This window comes from Asterias rubens, chromosome 12 (genome assembly GCF_902459465.1).
Source record: "Asterias rubens chromosome 12, eAstRub1.3, whole genome shotgun sequence".
NCBI classification, from domain to species: Eukaryota; Metazoa; Echinodermata; class Asteroidea; order Forcipulatida; family Asteriidae; genus Asterias; species Asterias rubens.
In genome coordinates this window covers 6483846-6509018 of record NC_047073.1, presented here as the reverse complement: position 1 = coordinate 6509018, position 25173 = coordinate 6483846, and the positions used below count along the sequence as shown (strand labels likewise).

General features: G+C 39.1%; 1 protein-coding gene across 1 annotated transcript in view; it reads right to left on the bottom strand.

The window, feature by feature from the left end:
• LOC117297414 (nuclear pore complex protein Nup155-like) overlaps positions 1–25173 on the bottom strand; it is a 39061-nt gene that overhangs the window by 3306 nt on the left and 10582 nt on the right. The window contains exons 9-31 of the mRNA XM_033780445.1: positions 22825–22922; positions 20840–21019; positions 19626–19726; positions 19252–19416; positions 18710–18820; positions 17482–17644; positions 16723–16788; positions 14126–14273; positions 11616–11682; positions 10926–11032; positions 9922–10019; positions 9115–9248; positions 7790–7849; positions 6558–6689; positions 5838–5915; positions 5260–5320; positions 4731–4866; positions 4264–4414; positions 3160–3264; positions 2422–2576; positions 1937–2066; positions 956–1069; positions 367–487 (exon numbers count right to left, since the gene is read on the bottom strand). Coding sequence (XP_033636336.1) covers positions 367–487; positions 956–1069; positions 1937–2066; positions 2422–2576; positions 3160–3264; positions 4264–4414; positions 4731–4866; positions 5260–5320; positions 5838–5915; positions 6558–6689; positions 7790–7849; positions 9115–9248; positions 9922–10019; positions 10926–11032; positions 11616–11682; positions 14126–14273; positions 16723–16788; positions 17482–17644; positions 18710–18820; positions 19252–19416; positions 19626–19726; positions 20840–21019; positions 22825–22922 — 2681 coding nt within the window. The remainder of the gene's footprint in view (positions 1–366; positions 488–955; positions 1070–1936; positions 2067–2421; positions 2577–3159; positions 3265–4263; positions 4415–4730; positions 4867–5259; positions 5321–5837; positions 5916–6557; positions 6690–7789; positions 7850–9114; positions 9249–9921; positions 10020–10925; positions 11033–11615; positions 11683–14125; positions 14274–16722; positions 16789–17481; positions 17645–18709; positions 18821–19251; positions 19417–19625; positions 19727–20839; positions 21020–22824; positions 22923–25173) is intronic.

Sequence of the window (25173 nt, the reverse complement as noted above, 5' to 3'; positions counted from 1 at the left end):
TATATCGTATTTCCACCATGCAAAGTTTCAAATCCTACTTATATAGGTAGTTGCATAAAGAAGGAATATAGTGGAATAGAAATTAATCACACAAAAGAAAACAGTTTAATTCTTAATAAACACAATAAAGAAATCAAACCTTGAACAAGAAGGTGCATTAAAATGCTGGCCTGTTTGCTTCGTGTTTGAAAGGGCAAGAGTACCAAGGCATTTTCTCCTTGATAAAGGGCACCCTATGATGAAGTTTTAAATTTATACTCTGGTGCAGCATTTCATATGCACCAAGGCAATGACCAGGGGGTCATGGAGGCAATTGCCTTCAATGCCTCTTTGAAGTATCAAGCCTGAATAAGGATACTAGTTTACCTTTGTCAATGATTTGTTGCCACAGAGATTGAACCAGTTGTTGTTCATAATGTCCAGCACAGTGAACAATAGCAAGTTGACATTCATAAAGATGGAAAATATCAGCAAAGTCTCCATACAGCTACAAAGAATAATAATTTATTAAATTTATATTGCACTCTCTCCAGGACCAGCCTCTTCGAGGGTGAATTACATTAAAATACCAATAAAACTTACACAAGACTAATAAGAATAATAGAAAAGAAAACATCAAAATTACACAAAAACAAGAATTTGTTTTAACCATTATTGCTGCGTCCTTCGGATGGGACGTAAAGCAGCAAGTCATGTGTGTTGTGTAATGTACTTAAAATAACCCAGTGCACTTATCGCAAAGAGAAGGGGTTCGCACAAGTGTTCCTGGTCTGATCAGCAGCATATTGTGACACAGTACCCAAGTAAACCATTACATGATGCTATAAAGGAATAGGTCTCATACTTCAAAAAGCTCCACATACCTTGCAAGAGAAAACACTAAGTGCTTAGATACGCCTCTTGGGGTGTTATGAAGCACTATAAAAGAACCTAGTAATATCATTGTTATTATTACCTTAGAAACATCTTGTAATTCCACATTAAGTTTAGACAATGCTTCTTGATATCTAGGATCAGCTGTACTGAATCTTGCAATAGACTCATAGACCTGTAGCTGAAGATTGGCCACCTATAGGAAATCAACAACATCACATCAAAACATGTATGTAGTAGGACTTATATACAGGGATGTGATAGGCTGTTGAGAAAAAAACTGAATTCTGATCACAAAGCGCAAAAGCATGCGAGCTCAAACTTGTGAGCATTAAGCCCAATATTAACATTTATTTGGGTTTTAAAAGCCCTATTCTGCAATCTGGGACGTCATTATACGGTTTTATATAACACCCAAGCAGATCCTTGCCATTTGATTGGAGGATTGTCCGTCACGTGATAGCAAATAAAAGTACCATTGCACGCCGGGTCACTCACCGTGCTTTTTCGTTCCATCCGAAAAGTACCATTGCACGCTGCCAGCGTGCAATAGTACTTTTCGGATGGAACGAACAAGCTGAGTAAAAACATCACTGCGTGCGCGTGTCTTTGGTAACGCAGCAGTGTTACTGCAAGGCATATTAGTAAAATTACTAGCACTCGGCTTCTACAATTAAAAAGTGTTGGCCTACGCTTTGTTTGTTTTGAAAGTTGTATCTTTCAATCAAAATAACATAGATCTACTTGGATGTTATATAAAACAAATAATGAATGTTTTTTATGCTGTCTTCACAGAAGTTTCATAAGGATTCAGACAAAACATTCCTATCAGTTGTCGCCCGACGTCCGCGGATATTCCGATATTAAAGAATATCCGGTTACTTGGTTGTAATTACAGAACTATCCGATTTATAAATAGGTATTCGCGCCCATTGCGGATATGCAGTTAAGAAAAAAAAGGCAATCGCGGTTATGGATAGGAAAACCTATTCGCCATTAACCGGATTTTCAAATAATTCGCCCAGGCCTAATATTCAGACATGACTTAGGTTTGTTTAGTTACCTCCAATTTCTCCTCTAGTTCTTGTAGGAATTCTCCTTCACTGCTTACACTAGTTCTTAGATTACTACTCTTAGCACACATCACAGCACGGGATAGGTACTCAATACGCTGATGTAATATCACATCAATGCTGCAAACATCAACAAATAAATAATAATAATCAACAGTTTGTATATAGCACAAAATTACAATGACGTCTCAAAGCGCTTTTGGAAAGTAAAAGAGTGAAAACCAGCCCTGTTAAAAAAAAAAAAAATCAGAAAATACAGAAAGAACTAAAAAATGCATACAAAGAAAAATACAAGTTGTTTAACCAAAAGAACTGCTTCAAATTAGATTTTCCATCATTGTTACGCCTTCTAACACAAAGGGCCAAAATGGTGTTTATGAATAGAAAAAAGAGTAGCGAGTCAGACTTTAAACAGTTGTTTAAACAGTTTGAAGAGGCCAGTAAAGACCTTGTCGCCATTCTTTCATTCCCTTACCTATGTCTTTCCGCTAGTTTGAGTAGAATCCTAGCAGCAGCTGGATAGTTCCCTGACTTCTCATGATACTTCCACAAGAGATCCATCATTTGTAGATTATCAGATGAGTACATGGCGGCACGCTTCATATACTCTTCCACATACACAGATTGAATCTACATAATCATAAATACATAAGATTTGTACACTTCAATTTAAAGTTGCAACTACTTTTAAGCTTTATTAATTTTGATGTGTGTTAGCTCAGTATACTCGGTACATTCCCTAGTTCTCTAAACACATATCACAGGTATATTACTCAGTGGGATTCGAACCCATGACCTTTGCTGCTTACTTTTAAGCTTCCTTATGCATTTCTGAGGCCTTTGTAAAACAACAAACTCCGTAGAAATACATAAGGCAGCTACCCTCTCATGGACATATAACACAAGCAATACAGTGAGCACTTATTATTTAAAACATGTCACCACTGCTTTATCCCATTGGTGAGCTTAGTTGCCCCAAAATACACTCAAATACACTTATCATAAAATGAAGGGGTACGCCACTGTCATCCTGGTCTGATTGACTGCATATACACCAACTTGTAAACCATTACAGTGTTACTATGTAAACGAGTTGGTCTCAAACTTAAAAAACGTTATTCCACAATACCTTGCAGAAAAATACTGAGTGCCACCGAGTGGCGGATTTGAGCGCTATATAAGAAGCCACTATTAATATTTAATCTCATCTTACCTCAAGAAGACGATCCTTTAGACCCTTCTCCATTAACCAATCATAAAGAGCCACATGGAACAACTCATCATCTGAAGCTAAGGCTTTCTTCACCATCTCATCCATCTAAGCAAGAAACAATGACAACATTCATTCCATCTAAGCATTAAAGGCACAGGACACTATTGGTTATTATTCAAAATAATTGTTAGCATAAAAACTTACTTGGTAACAAGCAAGGGAGAGCTGTTGATAGTATTAAACATTGTGAAAACGGCTCCCGCTGAAGTAACATAGTTTTTGAGAAAGAAGGAATTTCTCACTAAAATAATGAAAGACTTCTGGCCAGAAGCCTTTTATTCCTATCTGAAAGCACACTTATATGTGCGACAAGGTTTTTTTCTTTCATCATTTTCTGCAACTTCGATGACCAGCTTAAGGTCAAATTTTCACAGTTTTGTTATTTTATGCATATGTTAAGATACACCAAGTGAGAAGACTGGTCTTTGACAATTACCAACGGTGTCCAGTGTCTTTAACAAGAAACAATTAACATCATTCATTAAATATCACCCATCAATCAAGCACATTTAAGGGCATACACAATCTCATCTTCAGCAATATGGTCTGAAAAAACCCATCTAATTTGGGTTGCAGAATGTTGAAGTATTGACATGTTTTGAAGCAAAGAATTGAAATGCCACAAGAAACAGTTGACTGTGAAGCTATGTACATCATTGAAGATTCATACTTGTTATACCTCGGTAACAAATTGTGAAGTTTTATTGGTCGAGAACCAACCACGTGATGTGATACAAAGACGCATGTTGCACGGCTGCATATCGCGCAGGGTAACATGAGTTTTGTTTACCGGTGTATATTACCTTGATCGATTTCCAGCACTTTGTACAAAACGGCCGCGGGGTCGAGGGAACAGTGAAGAATGGTTTTTTATTTGAACAACTGTTCGTCTGCTTACTAAACAGAACTTTGAGAAGAGGAATAATAATGTTACCAAGGTATAACAAAACAATTGTTTATTTATTGAAAGTGACTGTGTTGGTGAAGAGGTTTTCCTCCTGCAGTGGAGTGAAACAGGCTAGATGACAACTGTGTGATACTTACATATGTTTTAGACTCTAGACTGGATAGTCTATTAGGATCAGTCTGAGCTGGAGGCCCTGGGTGTGTTGGTACAGCAGGAGATGTAGGATGGGTCTGACTCAATAGTAATAACTCATCAAGAATATCGGTTATACACTTATAACATTCATACCTAGAACAAAACATAATCATTATATTAATTTATTATGCGCAAAATTTAAAACAAAATATATACAGATGCACATTACAATAGTAAAAATAGAGATGTTAACAATTATTTAAGAACATTTAAATATGGAATATACACTGTAAAATCGAGAACAATAGGTAAAAACTATCAATAGAAATTACACATCAGCCGGCCAAAGGTCACATTAATTTTTTTTAAACAAAAAACCTAACGAAATAAATGGGTCTTGAGCAATAGTTGACATCTGTGCCAAGAGGTCTACAAGGAAATGACTGAGTGAAACATGACATATCCTTACCGTGCAGTGAATGCTTGAAAGCCTTGAACATCCTCTAATGGTTTACCATTCTTATAATGATGCAAAGCTAAGTTCTGGGGATCTCTCTTCTCAGCGGCTGACAGACTTAAATCAACAACTCCGTCATAAAACCGCACTGTCAAAACAAAAGGTAATATGAACAGTTATAAGAACCTTCAACCAAATTAAACAGATATGAAATTTGGACAAGGTGGTCTCTTGGGAGTATACAGCCTGTGCAACATATAACTCGGCTTAATCAATCACAAGAACCGTCTCTGCCCTCACAGGTACCCATTTACCCCTGGGTGGAGAGAAGCAGTTGTAGATGTCTTGTCCAGGGACACAAGTGTCATGACCAGGATTCGAACCCACACTCTGCTGAACAGAAGCACCAGAGCTTGAGTTCGGTGGTCTTATTCGCTCGGCCACGATACCCTACAATGCTGCAGCGTTAGTTATAACTACAGTAGATGGTATTATTGATTACAATGCAGTATAAGGTGTGCTGTCAGTATGCAAATCTTACCTTGATGATATTCACTGCATACTGCTGAGAGAATCAACTTGGGACTAATCGTCTTAAATAACTGCAATAAGAATACAAACATAATAGTAATAATAACAGTGGCTTCTTGTTAATTGGATTAATGTGGATACACTCTGGTAACCGTGTTATCTAGCCCTATGTTTGCAGTCTCCCAGGGTTGTGTGGCAGCAGTAATTATAACATCAATTTACCCAATTTCATAGAGCTGCTATGCACATCAATTAACTTAGCATGAAATTTCTTCCTTGATAAATATAGGATTATCAACCAAGTTTGCCTTTGTTGCATATTGCTTTGTTACTGATATTCAGCTGTTGTTTGCTTATCCTGTGGAAATTCCGAAGTTGTTATCAAGCCAAAAATTTCCTGCTATGCAAATTGTTGTCCTTAGCAGCTCTAAAAAATTGAGTCCCGGTTTTATTAACAAGATTTATGTGACAATCATTGAGTGGCTAATTACAAATAATTAAATTTCACTCACCAATCCAAAGTCAACAGTAAAATATAGGAGATTTCCTAAGTTACAGCAATATGACATCAAACTAGTGTTACTTTACCTTCAATGATTCCTGTAACATTGCATTTCTGTTAGAACGTGTCTCTGCTTGCTGAGCTCCTTTAACTAACTCATTTGCCTGGAAATTAAAACAAGAATCATTAATGAAGGATGAAACATTCAAACGTCTCAAACCCAGGGATGTGAACGGCTGCTAAGAAAAAGTTTGAACTCCGAGTGCAAAGCATGAAAGCATGCAAGCTCAAAAACTTGCAAACATGAAGCCCAATATTAACATTAATCTTTGATTTAAAGCCCTACTTTGCAAAATAAGCACAAAAGATGGTACATGTGTTTACGCACCAACTCATTCATTCATTCAATAAGGTATAAGGTTTAGTAAAAATATCACAAAAATACACGACAGAAGTTAAAAAGACTTACATGTAAATTTGCATTATTACATTCATTATTGTAAAAAATTTCAAAAAACAACACATTGACTAAAAAAAGAAACGAAAAGCTGTAGGCATAAATGCACAAAAATTGATAAAAATTTACCCAACCTCCAAACCCAAAGTGTATTGTATCAATTTAACAGAATATTTACTAACTGTTAGAGATACTTGGTGATGAAATACCAATGCATGTATAAACAGGTGTTCCATTCTTTTGTGCATGTTTTGAACCCCTAAATGGCAGACAGGAGAAGCGGGTGCAAGTGCATGGCAGGTTGTGCAATGGGTCTAAAGCAGTGACCTATGACCTTATGATGTCATACCTTGGAGCACACAGCATCATCTTGACTGTATATAGATGGGCAGATTTCGCGTAGATTGCTACTTATTGCATCAGTGGTAGCATTGTCTCCAATGTAGTGATTGATCAGTGATGTTATCAACATGTCACAAACCTGTTGCAGCAACAAAACAACAAATGTCAATATTGGATAACATCGTTCTATTAGCTATGGTACAATATTGAATGGTTCAAAATGAACTCACCCATTTGTGATTTTATTTCTTATTGACTTAAGGCACTGGACAATATTGGTAATTACTCAAAATAATTGTTAGTTAACACCTAGGTAACGAGCAATGGAGAGCTGTTGATAGTACAAAACAATGTGAGAAACGGCTCCCTCAGAAGTAACATAGTTTTTTAGAAAGAAGTAATCTCTCACTAAAATATGTGAATTGAATTTGAGACCTCAGCTGGGGTCTCGAATTCAAGCGTCTGAAAGCACCCAACTTCATGTGACAAGGGTGTTTTTCTTCCATTATTATCTCGCAATTCAATACCCAATTGAGTTCAAACTTTCACAGGTTTGTTATTCTATGCATATATTGAGATACACCAAGTGAGACGACTGCTGGTCTTTGACAACTACAAAGGTGCCCAGTGGCTTTAAAGTGTCAAAGTAGACAACATGGGATATAGACCTTTCTTTTGATGATAAACAAACCGCCTTGGTTGGCATGGTCGGCCGAATGTTAGTAAAACACAAAATTGTAATAACAGATATTTTAACAACGTTCAACATTTTCTGCAAACTTTCAAATAAATAAAATACCTCTCATAATTAGTTGTTTTGTTTAAAACAAAATCAACATATTTGGTTACATTGTAACCCAAAATAGCGATCTTTTCTTGATTTGCACTTATGGCTTTCCATAGTTTTCCAAGCTGGGTTAGCGCCCATAACAGAATGAATAGGAAACAAGAAGAAATGTTCAGTTTTTTATTTTGGAGAAAAGGGGACTGAAAAGCCAATTCACATGCAAAGTTTCAGTCTGAGGTGGGATTCAGAAGTAAAAAGGCAGGGGAAGAAACCACTGAGCCAACCCGATGCCTACTGGGACTACCTTGATAATAATAATAATAATTAATTGAACATATATTGTGCTCTCTCGAGGACCAGCCTTTTCGAGGGAGCATTACAATAATCAGTACAAAGGAGTGAAAATAAAATGGTAGTTCATTTGAAGAGCGCCCTCTATTGGTTACACTTACCTCCTTGCCATTTATGACCAGATCTCTCAACGTCATCTGCTTCAACTTATTCTGAACATCCTAATATTTAATAAATAAAAAAAGGGAATTGCAGCAATAGAGTCTTACTATATGCAGAAATTGAACATTTTTAAGAAGAATTATGTCTATTTTAATTAAGGTACTCATTTTGCAAGCTGTCCACGGAATACTTGACAAAGCATTTTACCTGTACAGGGCGAGTCAAAATGAAGTTGACCGAGATTTATGAATAAATTCTTTTATTCGTTTTTTCTAATAATATGGAGAGAGTGCTTGTCAAAAATTGCTTTCCTGAAATTTTAAGTGTCATTTGTTGGTTTTTGAAAAAATCAACAATTCCAGTCAACTTCTTTTGACTCACCCTGTATCTGTACTTGATTGATAGTGTATGAATATACCTGACATGGACTAGAGAAAGCTAGTCAAAACGTTGTGACCAATTTAAGAACTCACTCCACGATAGTGCAGTTAATGACATTCCTATACACCAATCCAGGCGCGCAAGTGCTGGGCGCCGCCATGGGCGCCGCACGCAACTGCTGCGATGTTTTTGTGCCTAGTTTTATGCACAAAGCCACAAATAAATCGTTTTCCATTTCACTTTTTATGGGAATTGAATGTCTTCCTCGACCATCTATGCCATTTCCCTGATGTGGCTGCTTGATATAACAACGTACCACATTCTTGATACATTTTTAAAATCATTCAGAAAGTAAAATACTGAAATTCTAACAAAATACCTTGCCGATGTATACATTTTAGCGAGTATTATGCAGTTTCCGTGTCTTTAAACCCTAACTTGCCTAAGAAAAGCACCATATTCAAGATGATTCAGTTTCTATTTTGTTGGTGGTCAGTGATCTACATTGGAAAATCATGATGTCCTGTTAAGGAAATTGTGTAAAGTCGTTGAGGAAAACATCTAATTTCCATAAAGAGTGAAAAAGAACACGATTTCCTCATGTCTTTGTGCACAAAACTAGGAACACCGCAGCAATGGCGCGCGGTGCTCAACACTTGTGCGCCTGGTGCGCGTTGGATTTCTCTATAAGCTAAAGTAGTAGTCCCAGCCAATGTTCTATACCTCCGCCCAGGTAGTAGATCAAAAGCAGGACAGTTCTTTGCAGAACTGAGAAGTCTCCCGCACAATCCGATAAATCTACTCCGCGGTAGTTGAATATAGAAAGACAGTTCTCTACAGAACAAAATCTACCTGGCAAGTAGATACACACATGGTGTTACCACAAACCAAATACATATTGATAGCTCACCATGCAATGCCTCAGATCCTATAAAATGTATACCTGTGGTAATGCTGCAGCTAGAGAATGGAACTGATGATAACACAGTAGTTTAAGTAGAGCCAATACTTCACAGCTTTTCTTGATTAACTGATGCAAACTCTGCAAAGCTTTCTTCTCCACATTCTCAGCATCACCTAAACACACCACCAATATGGCTCATTGTTATACTGTTCAATGTTCACATTGAGACTTAAGCCCTTTTCACGCAAGGGTCTCTTGCTAAATCGTAGCATGGTTGTAAAATTGTACAAAGTGCACCTCGTGTCAAAGGACAAAAAAGTATCCAAGTTCTCTTGCAAAATCTTGACCAACATTGCTACATTTTATAACCATGCTAAAAATAGGAAAGGGACCCCAGTTAAATTGCTATCATGTGAATAGCACTCTACTATACTACTACTACTAAATACTAATATGGATTTATAACTTCCCCAGAAAACCAATCAAGGCGCCTACACAAATATAGAACATTTTTCAAAGTGAACAAAAAAGAATGGCAGCTTTCACTTCTCACTGCTCTCCGACAATATTGTATTTTTTCTTTTGTTTTGTTTTCTACTTATGTTATTTTGTTTTTCCTGTGAGGCGCTGTGTTAATTGTAGAGCACCATAGAAATGGTTATTATTATTATTATAATTATTATTGTAGTTAAATTAAACCCAATGTAAGCCTATGTGAAAAAGAGTGACTTTTAGGTCCCTCTTTAATCCTTTTTAATCTATCTTTAATTTAAGAATTTTCCCCCAAATTTGTCATTGCAATTTTTATTTGAAAATGAGATTATTTGTTAGAACTTGTTTGTTTACCTTGTTGCATTTGGTTGTGTTCTCTTTGTAGCTGTCCCATTGGTCCTCCTATCACAGAATCAGGTCGCACAAAACTTAGCATCCCAGTAGATATGACACTACAAAGAGCAATCACAACAAAACCAAGACATCAATTAATGGTATCAAAGCTTTCATCTTAACACAATATCGAATACTGAAGTCTTATATAGCACATGTATCTACCAACAAGGTACTCAAGGCGCTTAGTATATACATTTATACTGAAAGAGAGGTGATTGAAAGTGATGAACTCTGAGACCCAATTATGTAGCACCTTATAAGGGTTTACAAAGTGCTACGGCGCATTTAGCAGCCACAGCAAGGAACACCTGGGCGAACCCCTTCTCTTTTACATGCGCTACACAACACACAGGACCAACGGCTTTACGTCACATCCAAGGGATAAAGCCATGGTTAAGTGTCTTGCTTAAAGGCAGTGGACACTATTGGTAATTACTCAAAATAATTATTAGCATTAAACCTTTCTCGGTGACGAGTAATGGGGAGAGGTTGATGGTATAAAACATTGTGAGAAACGACTCCCTCTGAAGTGCCATAGTTTTCGAGAAAGAAGTGATTTTCCACGAATTTGATTTTGAGACCTCAGATTTAGAACTTGAGGTCTCGAAATCAACCATCTAAACGCACACAACTTCGTGTGACAAGGGTCTTTTTTCTTTCATTATTATCTTGCAACTTCGATGACCGATTGAGCTCAAATTTTCACAGGTTTGTTATTTTATGCATATGTTGAGATACACCAACGATGAAGGATATTCTTGGACAATTGCCAATAGTGTCCACTGCCTTTAAGGACACAAGTGTTACAACTGGGGCTCGAATAAAGAAGGTAATATTGGACAGTGTGCTCTAAACAATCCCAATAAAGAAGGTATTAATAGTCCCTTCACATCTAATGCCCAAGACATAGACTGATGACTGAAACTAAACAGGCTCTGCTATCGTAATCTCATCTGTCTTACCTTTCAGCTACTGCTGTATACTGTGAGTTCTTATCTAAGAAGTCATTCAATGCTTGCAATTCATCCAGGACCCATCGTAACTCATTATCATCAAAGTTAGTCATCAGCTGAACCATGAAGAAAGTATAAACAGTAATGGATACAAGAAATTTATTTTCCAGTATGTGACTTTTTAAAATGAAAAATACCACTACTAATACAAAGTTGCTACCAATATTGGTACTAGGCAAAGAAAGTATCCACAATTTATGCTCATATACTGAAAAACAACATTAAAAGTGTAAAGGCACTGGACACTAGAGGTTATCACTCAAAATAATTGTTAGCATAAAAACTTTCTAGTGACGAGCGATAGAGTACTGTTGAAAGTATAAAACATTGTGAGAAATGGCCTCCTCTAGAAAAACGTTTTTTAAAAAGAAGTAATTTTTCACTAAAATATTTGAATTGAATTTGAGACCTCAGTTGAGGTGTCGAATTCAAGCATCTGAAAGCACACAACTTGTGCAACAAGGGTGTTTTTTCTTCCATTATTCTCTCGCAAATTCAACGACCAATTGAGTTCAAATTTTTACAGGTTTGTTATTTTATGCATATGTTGAGATACACTAAGTGAGAAGACTGGTCTTTGACAAATACCAAAGGTGTCCAGTGTCTTTAACAAGACATGTTTGCAGAAGACTATCTTACCAAAGCTTGTTGAGATCCATATCCAACAGATGGAGCCTGAACTGCAACAAGTGAATCCCAAAGTGGTCTGTGTGTTTCAAACATAAAGGTATTGAGTCAATATACTGGGGTTAAGCCCGGTTCATACTTCTTGCGAATTGCGAAGCGAATTTGACGTGAAAAATGTATCTGAAATGAAGTATGAACCAGGCTTTAGACAACTGTGGACTTTGAGACCAGGCCTAAGATCTACATCTACATCACACATACTCTACTTCCCAAAACTCGTCTGGCAAGTTACAGAGACCATGCCTTTTCAAACTGCGCAATGCGCCTCTGGAATTCCTTACCAGACGAGCTGAGGGACACACCTGATCTGTCAACATTCAAACACAACCTCAAGACTTTTCTGTTCAATCTGCCAGAACTTGCTAGCAATCGGCCCCTTTGAATGGTCTTAAAACACTGAGCTTGCTAGCAATCTGCGCCTTTGAATGGTCTTAAAACACTGAACTTGCTAGCAATCGGCGCCTTTGAATGGTCTTAAAACACTGAATTTGCTAGCAATCTGCGCCTTTGAATGGTCTTAAAACACTGAGCTTGGTAGCAATCTGCGCCTTTGAATGGTCTTAAAACACTGAGCTTGCTAGCAATCTGCGCCTTTGAATGGTCTTAAAACACTGAGCTTGCTAGCAATCTGCGCCTTTGAATGGTCTTAAAACACTGAGCTTGCTAGCAATCTGCGCCTTTGAATGGTCTTAAAACACTGAACTTGCAAGCAATCTGCGCCTTTGAATGGTCTTAAAACACTGAGCTTGGTAGCAATCTGCGCCTTTGAATGGTCTTAAAACACTGAGCTTGCTAGCAATCTGCGCCTTTGAATGGTCTTAAAACACTGAGCTTGCTAGCAATCTGCGCCTTTGAATGGTCTTAAAACACTGAGCTTGCTAGCAATCTGCGCCTTTGAATGGTCTTAAAACACTGAACTTGCAAGCAATCTGCGCCTTTGAATGGTCTTAAAACACTGAACTTGGTAGCAATCTGCGCCTTTGAATGGTCTTAAAACACTGAGCTTGCTAGCAATCTGCGCCTTTGAATGGTCTTAAAACACTGAACTTGGTAGCAATCTGCGCCTTTGAATGGTCTTAAAACACTGAACTTGCTAGCAATCTGCGCCTTTGAATGGTCTTAAAACACTGAGCTTGCTAGCAATCTGCGCCTTTGAATGGTCTTAAAACACTGAACTTGCAAGCAATCTGCGCCTTTGAATGGTCTTAAAACACTGAGCTTGCTAGCAATCGGCGCCTTTGAATGGTCTTAAAACACTGAGCTTGCTAGCAATCTGCGCCTTTGAATGGTCTTAAAACACTGAACTTGGTAGCAATCTGCGCCTTTGAATGGTCTTAAAACACTGAACTTGCTAGCAATCTGCGCCTTTGAATGGTCTTAAAACACTGAGCTTGCTAGCAATCTGCGCCTTTGAATGGTCTTAAAACACTGAACTTGCTAGCAATCTGCGCCTTTGAATGGTCTTAAAACACTGAACTTGCTAGCAATCTGCGCCTTTGAATGGTCTTAAAACACTGAACTTGCTAGCAATCTGCGCCTTTGAATGGTCTTAAAACACTGAGCTTGCTAGCAATCTGCGCCTTTGAATGGTCCAAAAACACTGAACTTGCTAGCAATCTGCGCCTTTGAATGGTCTTAAAACACTGAACTTGCTAGCAATCTGCGCCTTTGAATGGTCTTAAAACACTGAACTTGGTAGCAATCTGCGCCTTTGAATGGTCTTAAAACACTGAACTTGCTAGCAATCTGCGCCTTTGAATGGTCTTAAAACACTGAACTTGCTAGCAATCGGCGCCTTTGAATGGTCTTAAAACACTGAACTTGCTAGCAATCTGCGCCTTTGAATGGTCTCAAAACACTGAGCTTGCTAGCAATCTGCGCCTTTGAATGGTCTTAAAACACTGAACTTGCAAGCAATCTGCGCCTTTGAATGGTCTTAAAACACTGAGCTTGCTAGCAATCTGCGCCTTTGAATGGTCTTAAAACACTGAGCTTGCTAGCAATCTGCGCCTTTGAATGGTCTTAAAACACTGAGCTTGCTAGCAATCTGCGCCTTTGAATGGTCTTAAAACACTGAACTTGCTAGCAATCTGCGCCTTTGAATGGTCTTAAAACACTGAACTTGCAAGCAATCTGCGCCTTTGAATGGTCTTAAAACACTGAGCTTGCTAGCAATCTGCGCCTTTGAATGGTCTTAAAACACTGAGCTTGCTAGCAATCTGCGCCTTTGAATGGTCTTAAAACACTGAACTTGGTAGCAATCTGCGCCTTTGAATGGTCTTAAAACACCGAACTTGCTAGCAATCTGCGCCTCTGAATGGTCTCAAAACACTGTGCACCTTATAAATGTTAAGTTATTATTAATGTCAGCACTAAGTACTGTAACAATCAGTGTGTACAACCCTTTCAGAAACGTCAACACAGGCAACTTCAAATTGATTTTCCCAGTTCTTTTGCCTCACCTTGTTATTCTGCCAAAATACAGACAAAGTCCCTTGAACTTTCCTGAGAACTCCACATCATTGGAGCTCTGTGTTTGACCTTGTTGCTGCCTAGCCTGGACTCCACCAGTATTTGGTAAGGGAGTAGAGGCTACAGTGGGCTGCAAACCTACAAGAATCAGATTAAAAAAAGAAAAATGAGAGACTGGAATAAACCCTTCGCATGAAATATGAGAATTACATTCACGCATGTGTACAGACCCTATTTGTTGGAAAACGCTATAGTGATATGCACTAAGCACTAAATTTGGGTAAAAAAAACTCAGAGGAAGGCCACTTGGCCTAAAAAGCTCCAAAAAAGAAAGGGGCACCAAGGCCATTTTCAAACCGTTATTTGTTGATGATTATGTTATTATACTTTCCACTGATTTCAAGATGGTGGTCAACTTTCCAACCCATATTTATTTCATTGTCGCTGTTTACATGCTGTGCAATTTAAATTGAATAAAAGTTTTAAAATATTTGTTGCTGAATTATGTACAGTTTTTTGCAGCACTCACATTGCAAATGATTACCCCAGTAACTTACAGCACTCACATTGCAAATGATTACCCCAGTAAATTACAGCACTCACATTGCAAATGATTACCCCAGTAACTTACAGCACTCACATTGCAAATGATTACCCCAGTAACTTACAGCACTCACATTGCAAATGATTACCCCAGTAACTTACATCACTCACATTGCAAATGATTACCCCAGTAACTTACCCCATTTTACCCCCCCCCCTAATTCATCAACATATATAAACTTCCTTCTGCTCATCTGAAAACAAATCATTGCTCCAGAACAAAGAATTGTTGAAAAAAATCACACAGAAAAAAAATTGAGAAAATTAATTCCCTGCGTGCTAATCTAAAGAGAAAAGATCAATCCCTGGCTCACCGTCACCCCAACTCTGCAAGAGACAAACAAGCCCAACCCACCCCACTCCCACCATCAATCCCTGGCTCACCGTCACCCCAACTCTGCAAGAGACAAACAAGCCCAACCCACCCCACTCCCACCATCAATCCCTGGCTCACCGTCACCCCAACTCTGCAAGAGACAAACAAGCCCAACCCACCCCACTCCCACCATCAATCCCTGGCTCACCGTCACCCCAACTCTGCAAGAGACAAACAAGCCCAACCCACCCCACTCCCACCATCAATCCCTGGCTCACCGTCACCCCAACTCTGCAAGAGACAAACAAGCCCAACCCACCCCACTCCCACCAACAACCGGGAGGCTCAACAAAATCAGCAGATTCGGAAAAATGAACCTAAAATTTAATGTAAATCTCTTGATTTCTTTTTTGATTATAATAAATACGATTCTGAAAATTAAAAACGAACCCCCGACCCCAAAATAATTGGCCTAGTATTTAGCTATGTAAGTTGTAACGAGCATGCCGACGTTCATGCCACGCTAGACTGCTAAAATGAATACTATAAAAATGTAAACAAACGCACCTAATTAAAAAACACTTCAAAACGTTGGCACTTTGCTGCCACTCTAGCCATTTCACCTTCCTGCTTATTTTTGGCAAGTTGATTAATCAATAATGAACTTGATGGAGTATGATGATTTCCAAAATTATGGCTCTGCTGTTACCTCAATATCATCAGATTTTGACGTTTTACAATGACACGCTTGTTGTGTGTACACAAACATGTGTTTGGCAATGAAAAAGAAAGTCGCAAGGCGGGCAGGTCACTGGTTGTGCTGTGTCACAAACATTAATCCAAAACCACAAGCCTTGGACACCAGTGAAATAGCCAGGGGAAAAACATAGACTGTATCCAGCCCCCGGCCCACGCCTCTCCGGCCCCATCCCCTACAAATACAGTTCTCAATAAAAAAATTCAGCGCGAAATTGCGTAATTTAGTGTAGCCAGTTTTTACATGGGAGTAGTCTGGTGCTGCGTTTTTAGTAGTAAACAGCTCAGCTACGTTTGATATGGCTACCGTGCCTCGTTCTCGACACATTTTTTATTGCAAAGCAGCATTGTGAAAACAAGTGCGTGGGATCGTACGTTCCGAAACAATTTACCTTCATAATTAAATAACACTTTCGAATAAATAATGCTATGGAATCAATGGAAAAGGGCACGACGGCCAAGTGGCCGTAAGGTTCGTGATTTTTACAGGGGCATCACAGCAATTCGCTGGGGCATCACGGCAATGGCCTGCAGAGGTGTGTTAAGCAAAATGATATGTCCAACAAAACCAACTGGCTCTTTTCAGGGCCAACAATAACCCCAAATACTCTTTTGAGAGCCAACTTGCCCTCCTTAAATGAAACACAAATGTAGTTGGACAAAAATGTTTTTATGCCATCTGATTGAAATAAGCATACCTGTGGAATACCTTTGTCAATCACCCCCATTATTTCACCATTGTAAAGGTAAATCAATAACCTACTAAGAAATGGACTTTTATTTGTTCAAGATTTTTCTTATTCTTAAAATAGTAGCTCCCATCCAATGATTGTTTTTTTTTCTACTCACCCGGTAAAAAGGGAAACTGGGTAAGTGACTGATAACTTATTTCAATATTAATCAAATGATTACCTGATACAGAAGGAATAGATGCAAACTGAACATCAGGTCTCTGCCCGGTAACAGGTGATGTACCCCCTGTCAATACAATCAATATTAATCAACTACATAATAGAGGTTCATTGCAAGTTTACTGCAAAATGATCCCGGCTAGATGCTTTTTAGAATCATTCCCAACTGGGTTTTCCGCTGAGTCTAACAATATTACCCATATTATAGAGACCCAAAATACCAGTGAGGGTAACCTCTAGTAGACAATTTGACTGGGAAGAAGGAGATGGGCCATATTTACCTTGCCCTCAAAATTAATACATAAATTTTTCCCAAATGAGGATATTATGCCAGATTGAGGATACTAGCCAACTGGAGTATGTGTCTCACCAAAGAGGTTAGTTTGGGTATTTGGGATGTGACTTCCATACACCAGATCCCCATTTGAGGATATTATGCCCGATTAAGGATACTAGCCAACTCAGTTTTTCAGTTTTCTATGACACTGTTTAAAAAAAATAAGAAGAGGAAATCAGCTAATCAGCTAAAAAATTGCATGCCTTCCACCTGGAATATGTGTCTTACCAAAGAGGTTAGTTGGGGTATTTGGGATGTGACTTCCATACACCAGATCCCCATTTGAGGATATTATGCCCGATTAAGGATACTAGCCAACTCAGTTTTTCAGTTTTCTATGACACTGTTTAAAAAAAATAAGAAGAGGAAATCAGCTAATCAGCTAAAAAATTGCATGCCTTCCACCTGGAATATGTGTCTTACCAAAGAGGTTAGTTGGGGTATTTGGGATGTGACTTCCATACAGTTTCATCGAAGCTGCTCCACCATATTGAAAGAATGCTTGCGTTGCCCAAGCAGTAACTTGAACATCACTTGATGCCCTTGAACATGCTAAGATGAGACAGGTTGCACAAGCTTGATCCTCCTGTAAGTTCAACAACAAGATGGTTATTTTAAAATAGAATAAAAACTAATATCACCATTGTTGGAACAAGTATCACAGCATCATTCCTACAAATTGTATACACCATATTGACACCTTGCACACACGTCACACGTGGCAACTGCGCCACGCTCACCACTTTGTTGGGCAATAGGTTTACCTTGTAAACACTGTGTCGCCTAAAATGCGCACTTCACTGAATAACACACGTTGACATTGCCCACCAAATGGCGCATTCAAGATTTTTCCGATGATGACATCAGGTGAATTGGGTCAATTGACCCATTTCACCTGGCGTCATCATCAGAAAAATCTTGAATGCGCCATACTGGTGGGCAATTTCACTGTGTGTTTTCTATGCCGTGCGTTATGCAGTGAAGTGTGCATTTTAGGCGACGCGGCGTTAATACACGTAAACCTAACTGCCCACCAACATGGTGAGCATGGCATCAGTCCCTGCGTGTGACGCGCGTGCAAGGGGTCAATAGGCTGTCAGCTCGCTACAAGAATGACTGCATCATAGTCAAGCTTCAGGGTTGTTGGTAGGCACCAGGTGGAATATTTGCCGGAGGGAGGGAGAATCTCCTATACGACTGCCAGCATACCTGCAGAAGCACTGCTGCTGCCCCAGCCTTAGGGTTTGAAGTAAGAGTTTGCCTTCATCTAGAAGGGCTGCCTCCCAAGGCTTATGAGCCCCTCCTGCCCGGGTTTGAGATCAGAGTACCTTATCCTAAGTAGCCCCTCCTGCCCGGGTTTGAGATCAGAGTACCTTATCCTAAGTAGCCCCTCCTGCCCGGGTTTGAGATCAGAGTACCTTATCCTAAGTAGGATTTAAGACTTACAAGCCCTATCTGCCCGGAGCAATCTGGTTTTAATAAACACATGTATATAAATATCTGATGTGTAATAAACACATGTATATAAATATCTGATGTGTAATAAACACATGTATATAAATATCTGATGTGTAATAAACACATGTATATAAATATCTGATGTGTAATAAACACATGTATATAAATATCTGATCAACTAGTTTGTCTTTACCTTGTGCAGTTTAAAGAAGCTTTCAACCACAGGGTTATCTGGTCCCATATTGTTGAGCATGAGCTGACGCAGCTGATCCACTGGACGCAGTTTATTCACCAGGTAGCTTCCCTGTATAGAAAACCATTCTCAATCTACTTCAAATTTGAGCAAATTATTACATGCACTTATATTTTCTTTGCGGTGAACAAAACAAATATCAATGAACAGTCATTGCTTTCAACTACTAGAGCTTCTTCCATTTTTTATGGCTACATATCATTTTCATTTGCCGCACCGCACCGTTTATTTGCAATAGTCTTCCTCTGCATATTCACCAGGCTACTTCTTTACAAATTGTTCAAGTCTCTGTTAAAAACTTATTTGTTTGAAGCTGCTTATTTGTATAATCTGCTTATTTGTAATTTGTATCTTTCTCTCATTGTATATTTTATTGTTCTGTTTATGCGCTTAGAGGCTTTTCGTATAAGGCGCTTTACAAATGTATTTATTAGTAGTACTATTATTAGATGTTGTTCAGTCAATGCTATATTATGATTTACCTTTGAACTAAGCAGCACATATGAAGGTGATGTAACAGTGTGTTGAGTTACTACACTAGGTGGTTCTGCTTGTCTGGGTCTCTCTACATCAATCCTTGGTGTCAGGAGTGGGATAGATGGAACCTCAGCTAAAACCCACGTCCTACTCCCAATCGAATGAGTCACCTACACAAAACATATCACAATCCATCAGTGTCATACATCTGGTTAAGATGGGGGGAGTTTTTTTTATGCAAGACCAGACACACAATGCCTGAAGGCCACTTCAAGGTGTGGGCTACAATCAACTATTTTTTTGTAGGGGCTGTTGCCACCTACTCCTGGGGCTGAAACCGGGTTACCCCCTTTACAGTCCAAGAAGATTACATAATTACCTGAGTTTCCATGAGTGAGCGTTGGAATGGGAATGAATCTGGATTGAGACACCATAAGTGATCTGACTCTTCTGTTTGTGAGCAACATAACAGCATTGTACCTGAGTAAACAACAAGGGTCATTATATTTTTATTGAAATAATAAAAATAATAATTATAATAGTGGCTTATATAGCGCTCAGATCCTTCACGCAGTGATGCTCATGGTGCTTCAACATTATTACCCCTGGTCACTGGGCCTTAAATCATTCCTTAAACCATCTCAGCTCCCTGGGGAGAATACAGCCTGTGCTGCCAAATATGCAGCACACTAAGCTAATCAATCACAAGAACAAATTCTGCCCTCACATGTACCCATTTACCCCAGGGTGGAAAGAGGCTAAGGTTAAGTGTCTTGCTCAAGGACACAGGTGTCATGACCGGGATTCGAACCCACATCCCGATAACTTAACCACCAGAACTTGAGTCCGCTGCTCTTATCCGCTCAGCCACAACACCGCAGCAACTTCTTCTTTACCCATCCAGTCATTGGCAATATGAATAGAACACAAGAAGATTATATAAAAGCAGACAACAAAATAGCATTGTAAGCATACAAAAGGGACGTAAAGCCATTGGTCCTGTGTTGTGTAACCAACGTAAAAGAATCCAGTGCACTTATCGTAAAGAGAAAAGGCTCGCTCCGATGTTCCTGGTTTGATTGGCAGCAGTTTGCGCCACAGCACCTTGTAAACCATTACATGGTTCTATGTAGAAGGCGTAGGTCTCATAATTCAAACATAGTCCCACATACCTTGCAGGAAAACAATGTATGTTAAAGCTCCTTAAGCATCACTGAGTGACGGGTATGCAAGCTATACAAGAAGCCACTATTATTGTTATTATACATCGACGGAGTGAAATAGACATAACGACTTATAAATAAAGATACCGACACCATCAGCTACAAGAAATATAAGGCGTAGTCCCATAGAGAACTAGAGGGCACACTGGTAATGCTGCATGCTGAACGCAACGGGACCGCAAGAAGACACGCGCCATTTTGTGAGATCAAAGATGTACGCGTGATGAAGTAGGCCTACTTGTTGCGTCGGTGTGTATGTATGATAAATACAAGCAAGGCAATGTTTTTTTTCTTCAACAAATGGCCGCATGTGCGCATGCCTTGTCCATGTATATAGACCAGTGCACCCTCTATGCGTAGCCCGCATTACCTTGACTGTAGACAGCAGCATGTACATTGGTTGGTCGATACTGAGAAGCATTAGCAGTGAATCCAGGAGGTAGTCTAATATGAACCAGGCATAGATTAATTGGCCTATCTCGAGATCCTACATGTACTCCACCAATTGAACCTCCTTGGAAAGGAATAGTTGTAAAATACAACCGCACACCTGCAAGAAATAATCCAAGTAGGACACTATTGGTAATCCAAGTAGGACACTATTGGTAATTACTCAAAATAACTGTTAGCATAAAAACTTGCTTGGTTTAACCAATAGAGAGCTATTGATAGTATAAAACATTGTGAGAAACAGCTCCCTCTGAAGTAACGTAGTTTCGAGAAAGACTTCAGGCCTGAAGCCTTTCTCAAGCATCTGAGGGCACATAAATTTGTACAACAAGGGTGTTTTTTCTTTCATTATTCTCTTGCAACTTCGATGACCAGTTGACTCAAAATTATCTATTTCATAAGCTGAGCACAGAGTAAAATAGAAACAGTGTTGCATGTACATGTAATGTCTAATGTCATTGCCCATTACACGAATAGACAAAAGCCGCATTCGCATTGGCCGCTACTAGAGTGCTCAGGCATGCAACTGCCCGTTGAAAAAAAAAGAGGACAATTTTCAAAGGCACAACGCAATGTCCCGCCACGGGACATGATACCCACAATGGTACCCTAGAAAATGTTGAGGTTTATTATGCTCTTAGGTGCATTTTTAGCATGTACTAGGCTTATTCTACATGATTGTAGCTGTACACTGTTAATGCCAGGCATATATTAGGCTAAACAAAAAACGTCATTCCAGGAGCTCACCCGGGTCAGCCCCAGTGCCCTGCTTGTTGAACGGGTCACTTGAGGCTGACGTCACCACGAGAGTGCGAGTGTGATCGTTCGATTAGCTCTTGTCAGGGGCGGCTCACCCGAATGAGCACCGCGGGGTCGACACGGGGAAGCTAATCGAACACACCCAATGTTTACACACATACGCCGCATTCCCTTTCACCGTGACACGAGTACTTTTTGTTTTGTTTTTAACATGAAAAAAAAATTAAAAATCTGTTTTTTTTTCTTTTTCGTTTTTTTTTTCGGTTTTTTTTCACATTAAAAAAAAACAAAAAAAACGCGGAAACGCGTAAGAGTTGCATGCCTGAGTGCTACAGAAATGTCTGTGGGGTCCCTTGCCTAATTTTAACAGGGTTGTTAAATGTGGCAATGTTTGACAACATTTTGCAAAAGAACTTGGACAGTAGAAACTTTTTGTTGTCTATTCACCTGAGGAACATTTTGTAAAATTTTACAACAATGCTACAATTTAGCAAGGGACCCTTGCTAAAATGCTCTCGTGTGAAAGGGGCTTAAGTTAACAGCTGTTCGCGCTTGGATTAATTTGTGTCCGGTAACTTACTAGGGACTAGTTAATGGAAGTGACGTGACAGTGTGGTTAAGTTACCGGAATGATGTGTTGGCATTGGACTTCTTGTCCCTGTTAAGTTAACATTGTTAAGTTGCAGCGACTTGAAACAGCCTGCTAAGTTAACAGTGCTGTGGCAATAGTTTTACCACCCCGATAGGTTACCGGCTGTTCACACTTGGACTTAATATTGGTAAAAGTTAACAAATTGCGGTGGTAAGTTCACCGTTTAAGTCCAATGCGAATGCCGCTAAAGAGACTATTCAAGCTTTGTAATGGTTTGTGCTCACAACCAGAATAAATACTGGTGTAGAATTGATAAATCAATCAATCAATCAATCAAAGGTCATTTGTAGAGCGCCAAAATCAAGAGTTTGTTCTAAGGCGCTGAGGCACAGTTGAATGGTTAGTAAGCCTGCTGGAACAGGTGAGCTTTACAGAGTGTCTTGAATGAGGTGAGTGAGCTGGCATTTCTGATCTGTATAGGAAGCTTATTCCACATTTTGGGGTCATATACAGAGAATGATCCCTCTGCAAAAATTAATGTATATTGAACGAACCCGTTTGTGTGACTGCCACAAGATGTAATCTGCTTGACTCTGTACAAGGTATAGCAGCAATGTGAACAACCTGCTTGAAGTTAGATCGATCAATGTTCCTTTATAATAAATACAAACAAATCAAATCATTTTGTTACTCGAAAATGAAGCAGAATTTAACCTAGCGTAGGAGATATGTGACCCGCTCTGTCGTAATGAGGAATATCTAGTAAATTTCATTTTTGCGTTTACCATCCTAGTCCAAACAAGCAAATCTTAACATTTTAAATGCAATCAAAATCAAGATCATACGAGCTTCCTGTCTGAAATAATGTGGGATTTTGGATGACCTTGACGCTTAATTTTACAACCCATTTTCAAAAACATAAACACCAGAAAAATTAATTTTTAAAAACGCGACGTCTCACACGCACTCATTAAAATAATATTTTTTACGAAATGAAAACATTGGTTTTTAACCCCGGCATAGTCGGACCAACAGTAGGACCAAAATGTAACAACAACCCAATGATAATATTAATTATAATATGTAGACAATTTCAAAAATAAATTTGACAATTTGTACCTGAAATAGTAGAGCGATTTCCGTTGTTATTTCCAACTTGAAATGCGAGTTTGTTCCGTCATGACAGGGTGCAGTTACATCACCCTCGTCGCGTCCGGCCTTACATTGGCTCTGCTTCAAGACCATGACCAGGGAACAGATTTCATTCGCAATTTTTCCGTGCATGTTTCTCATGATTTTAGTGATACTTCTCACCCAACACCAAGTTTAACTGAAAGATTATTCCTTTAGCATTCAGAATTATTTGGGTTTGGAATAATTCAACCTCGAAAACCCCCGAAATATTGATGAAAATCAGACACTGTTTTGTCATGGCGGTGTGGCAACGATCGTTATAGCTTGGCTCTCTCTAGTGCCGTGTAAAACCTGTATGTACATGTATGCATGGGGCTCCCTGATGGTGGTGTGTGCGCATAGCTAGGAGCCAAGCTAGCTACATTTTGTATGACGTCACGTAGCAACAGCACTGGGTCGGGTAACGGCCTCGCTGCATAGATAAACAGACGCCTCGCTCGGTATGTAGGTAAGCCGTACTAATCTCGCGATGCGAATCATATGAATGAAATAGGTCAGGTGACGGAAACAGGTTTCCTTGAACCACTGTAACAAGCAATGCAGTCGCCCAACGTGTTGACGTAATGTATATTTAGATAGATGAGGTCACTCGCTTCAAAAAAGTATCTCGATGTGCTTAGGGCAGCTATCGCGATTGAAAAGGGGCGATTTTATCTATTTGGAGTTTATTTCCAAACATTTTTTTTTATAATTAGGACAAAAATATGGCTCAGAAATCATCTGTTTTTGCATCTTTATTAATCTTTTGACGAAAAGGTAAGACCACAGCAAGTTTAATCAAGATTAAGGCATCCTAAAAGTGCAGAAATAAAAAAATTTAAAAAATCCAATATTTTTCAATAATTTTCTGCTTTGATTAAGTTGGGTGTCAGATTACATGAAATTATACTTTACTCGATATTCCTCATTACGATCAGGCGGGTCACATATTTGGTCATACTTAAAGTTACCAGCTTTTCATCAAAATCTTAGCCTGCCCCGGACTCACAATTTTTGCCCAGCACTCTTAAGCAAAATACATTGTGCCGCCCAGCACAAATGTCTCCTAGAATAAATTAAAATATTGTCCAGTTCATTGATCATTGAGACACAGCTTATGGTAAGGATTATCAAATGTCACAGAGAAAGAACACAGTAAAAAGGCCATTCACTTTATTGCATGGTCCACTAACATAAACAGTTTGGAAACCTAGCATCATGCCTGAAGCTTGCACTTCAGCAATGATGGCCCCACAATTAAACATTAACAGTTTGGAAACCTAGCATCATGCCTGAAGCTTGCACTTCAGCAATGATGGCCCCACAATTAAACATTAACAGTTTGGAAACCTAGCATCATGCCTGAAGCTTGCACTTCAGCAATGATGGCCCCACAATTAAACATTAACAGTTTGGAAACCTAGCATCATGCCTGAAGCTTGCACTTCAGCAATGATGGCCCCACAATTAAACATTAATAAACAGTTTGGAAACCTAGCATCATGCCTGAAGCTTGCACTTCAGCAATGATGGCCCCACAATTAAACATTAACAGTTTGGAAACCTAGCATCATGCCTGAAGCTTGCACTTCAGCAATGATGGCCCCACAATTAAACATTAATAAACAGTTTGGAAACCTAGCATCATGCCTGAAGCTTGCACTTGAGCAATGATGGCCCCACAATTAAACATTAATAAACAGTTTGGAAACCTAGCATCATGCCTGAAG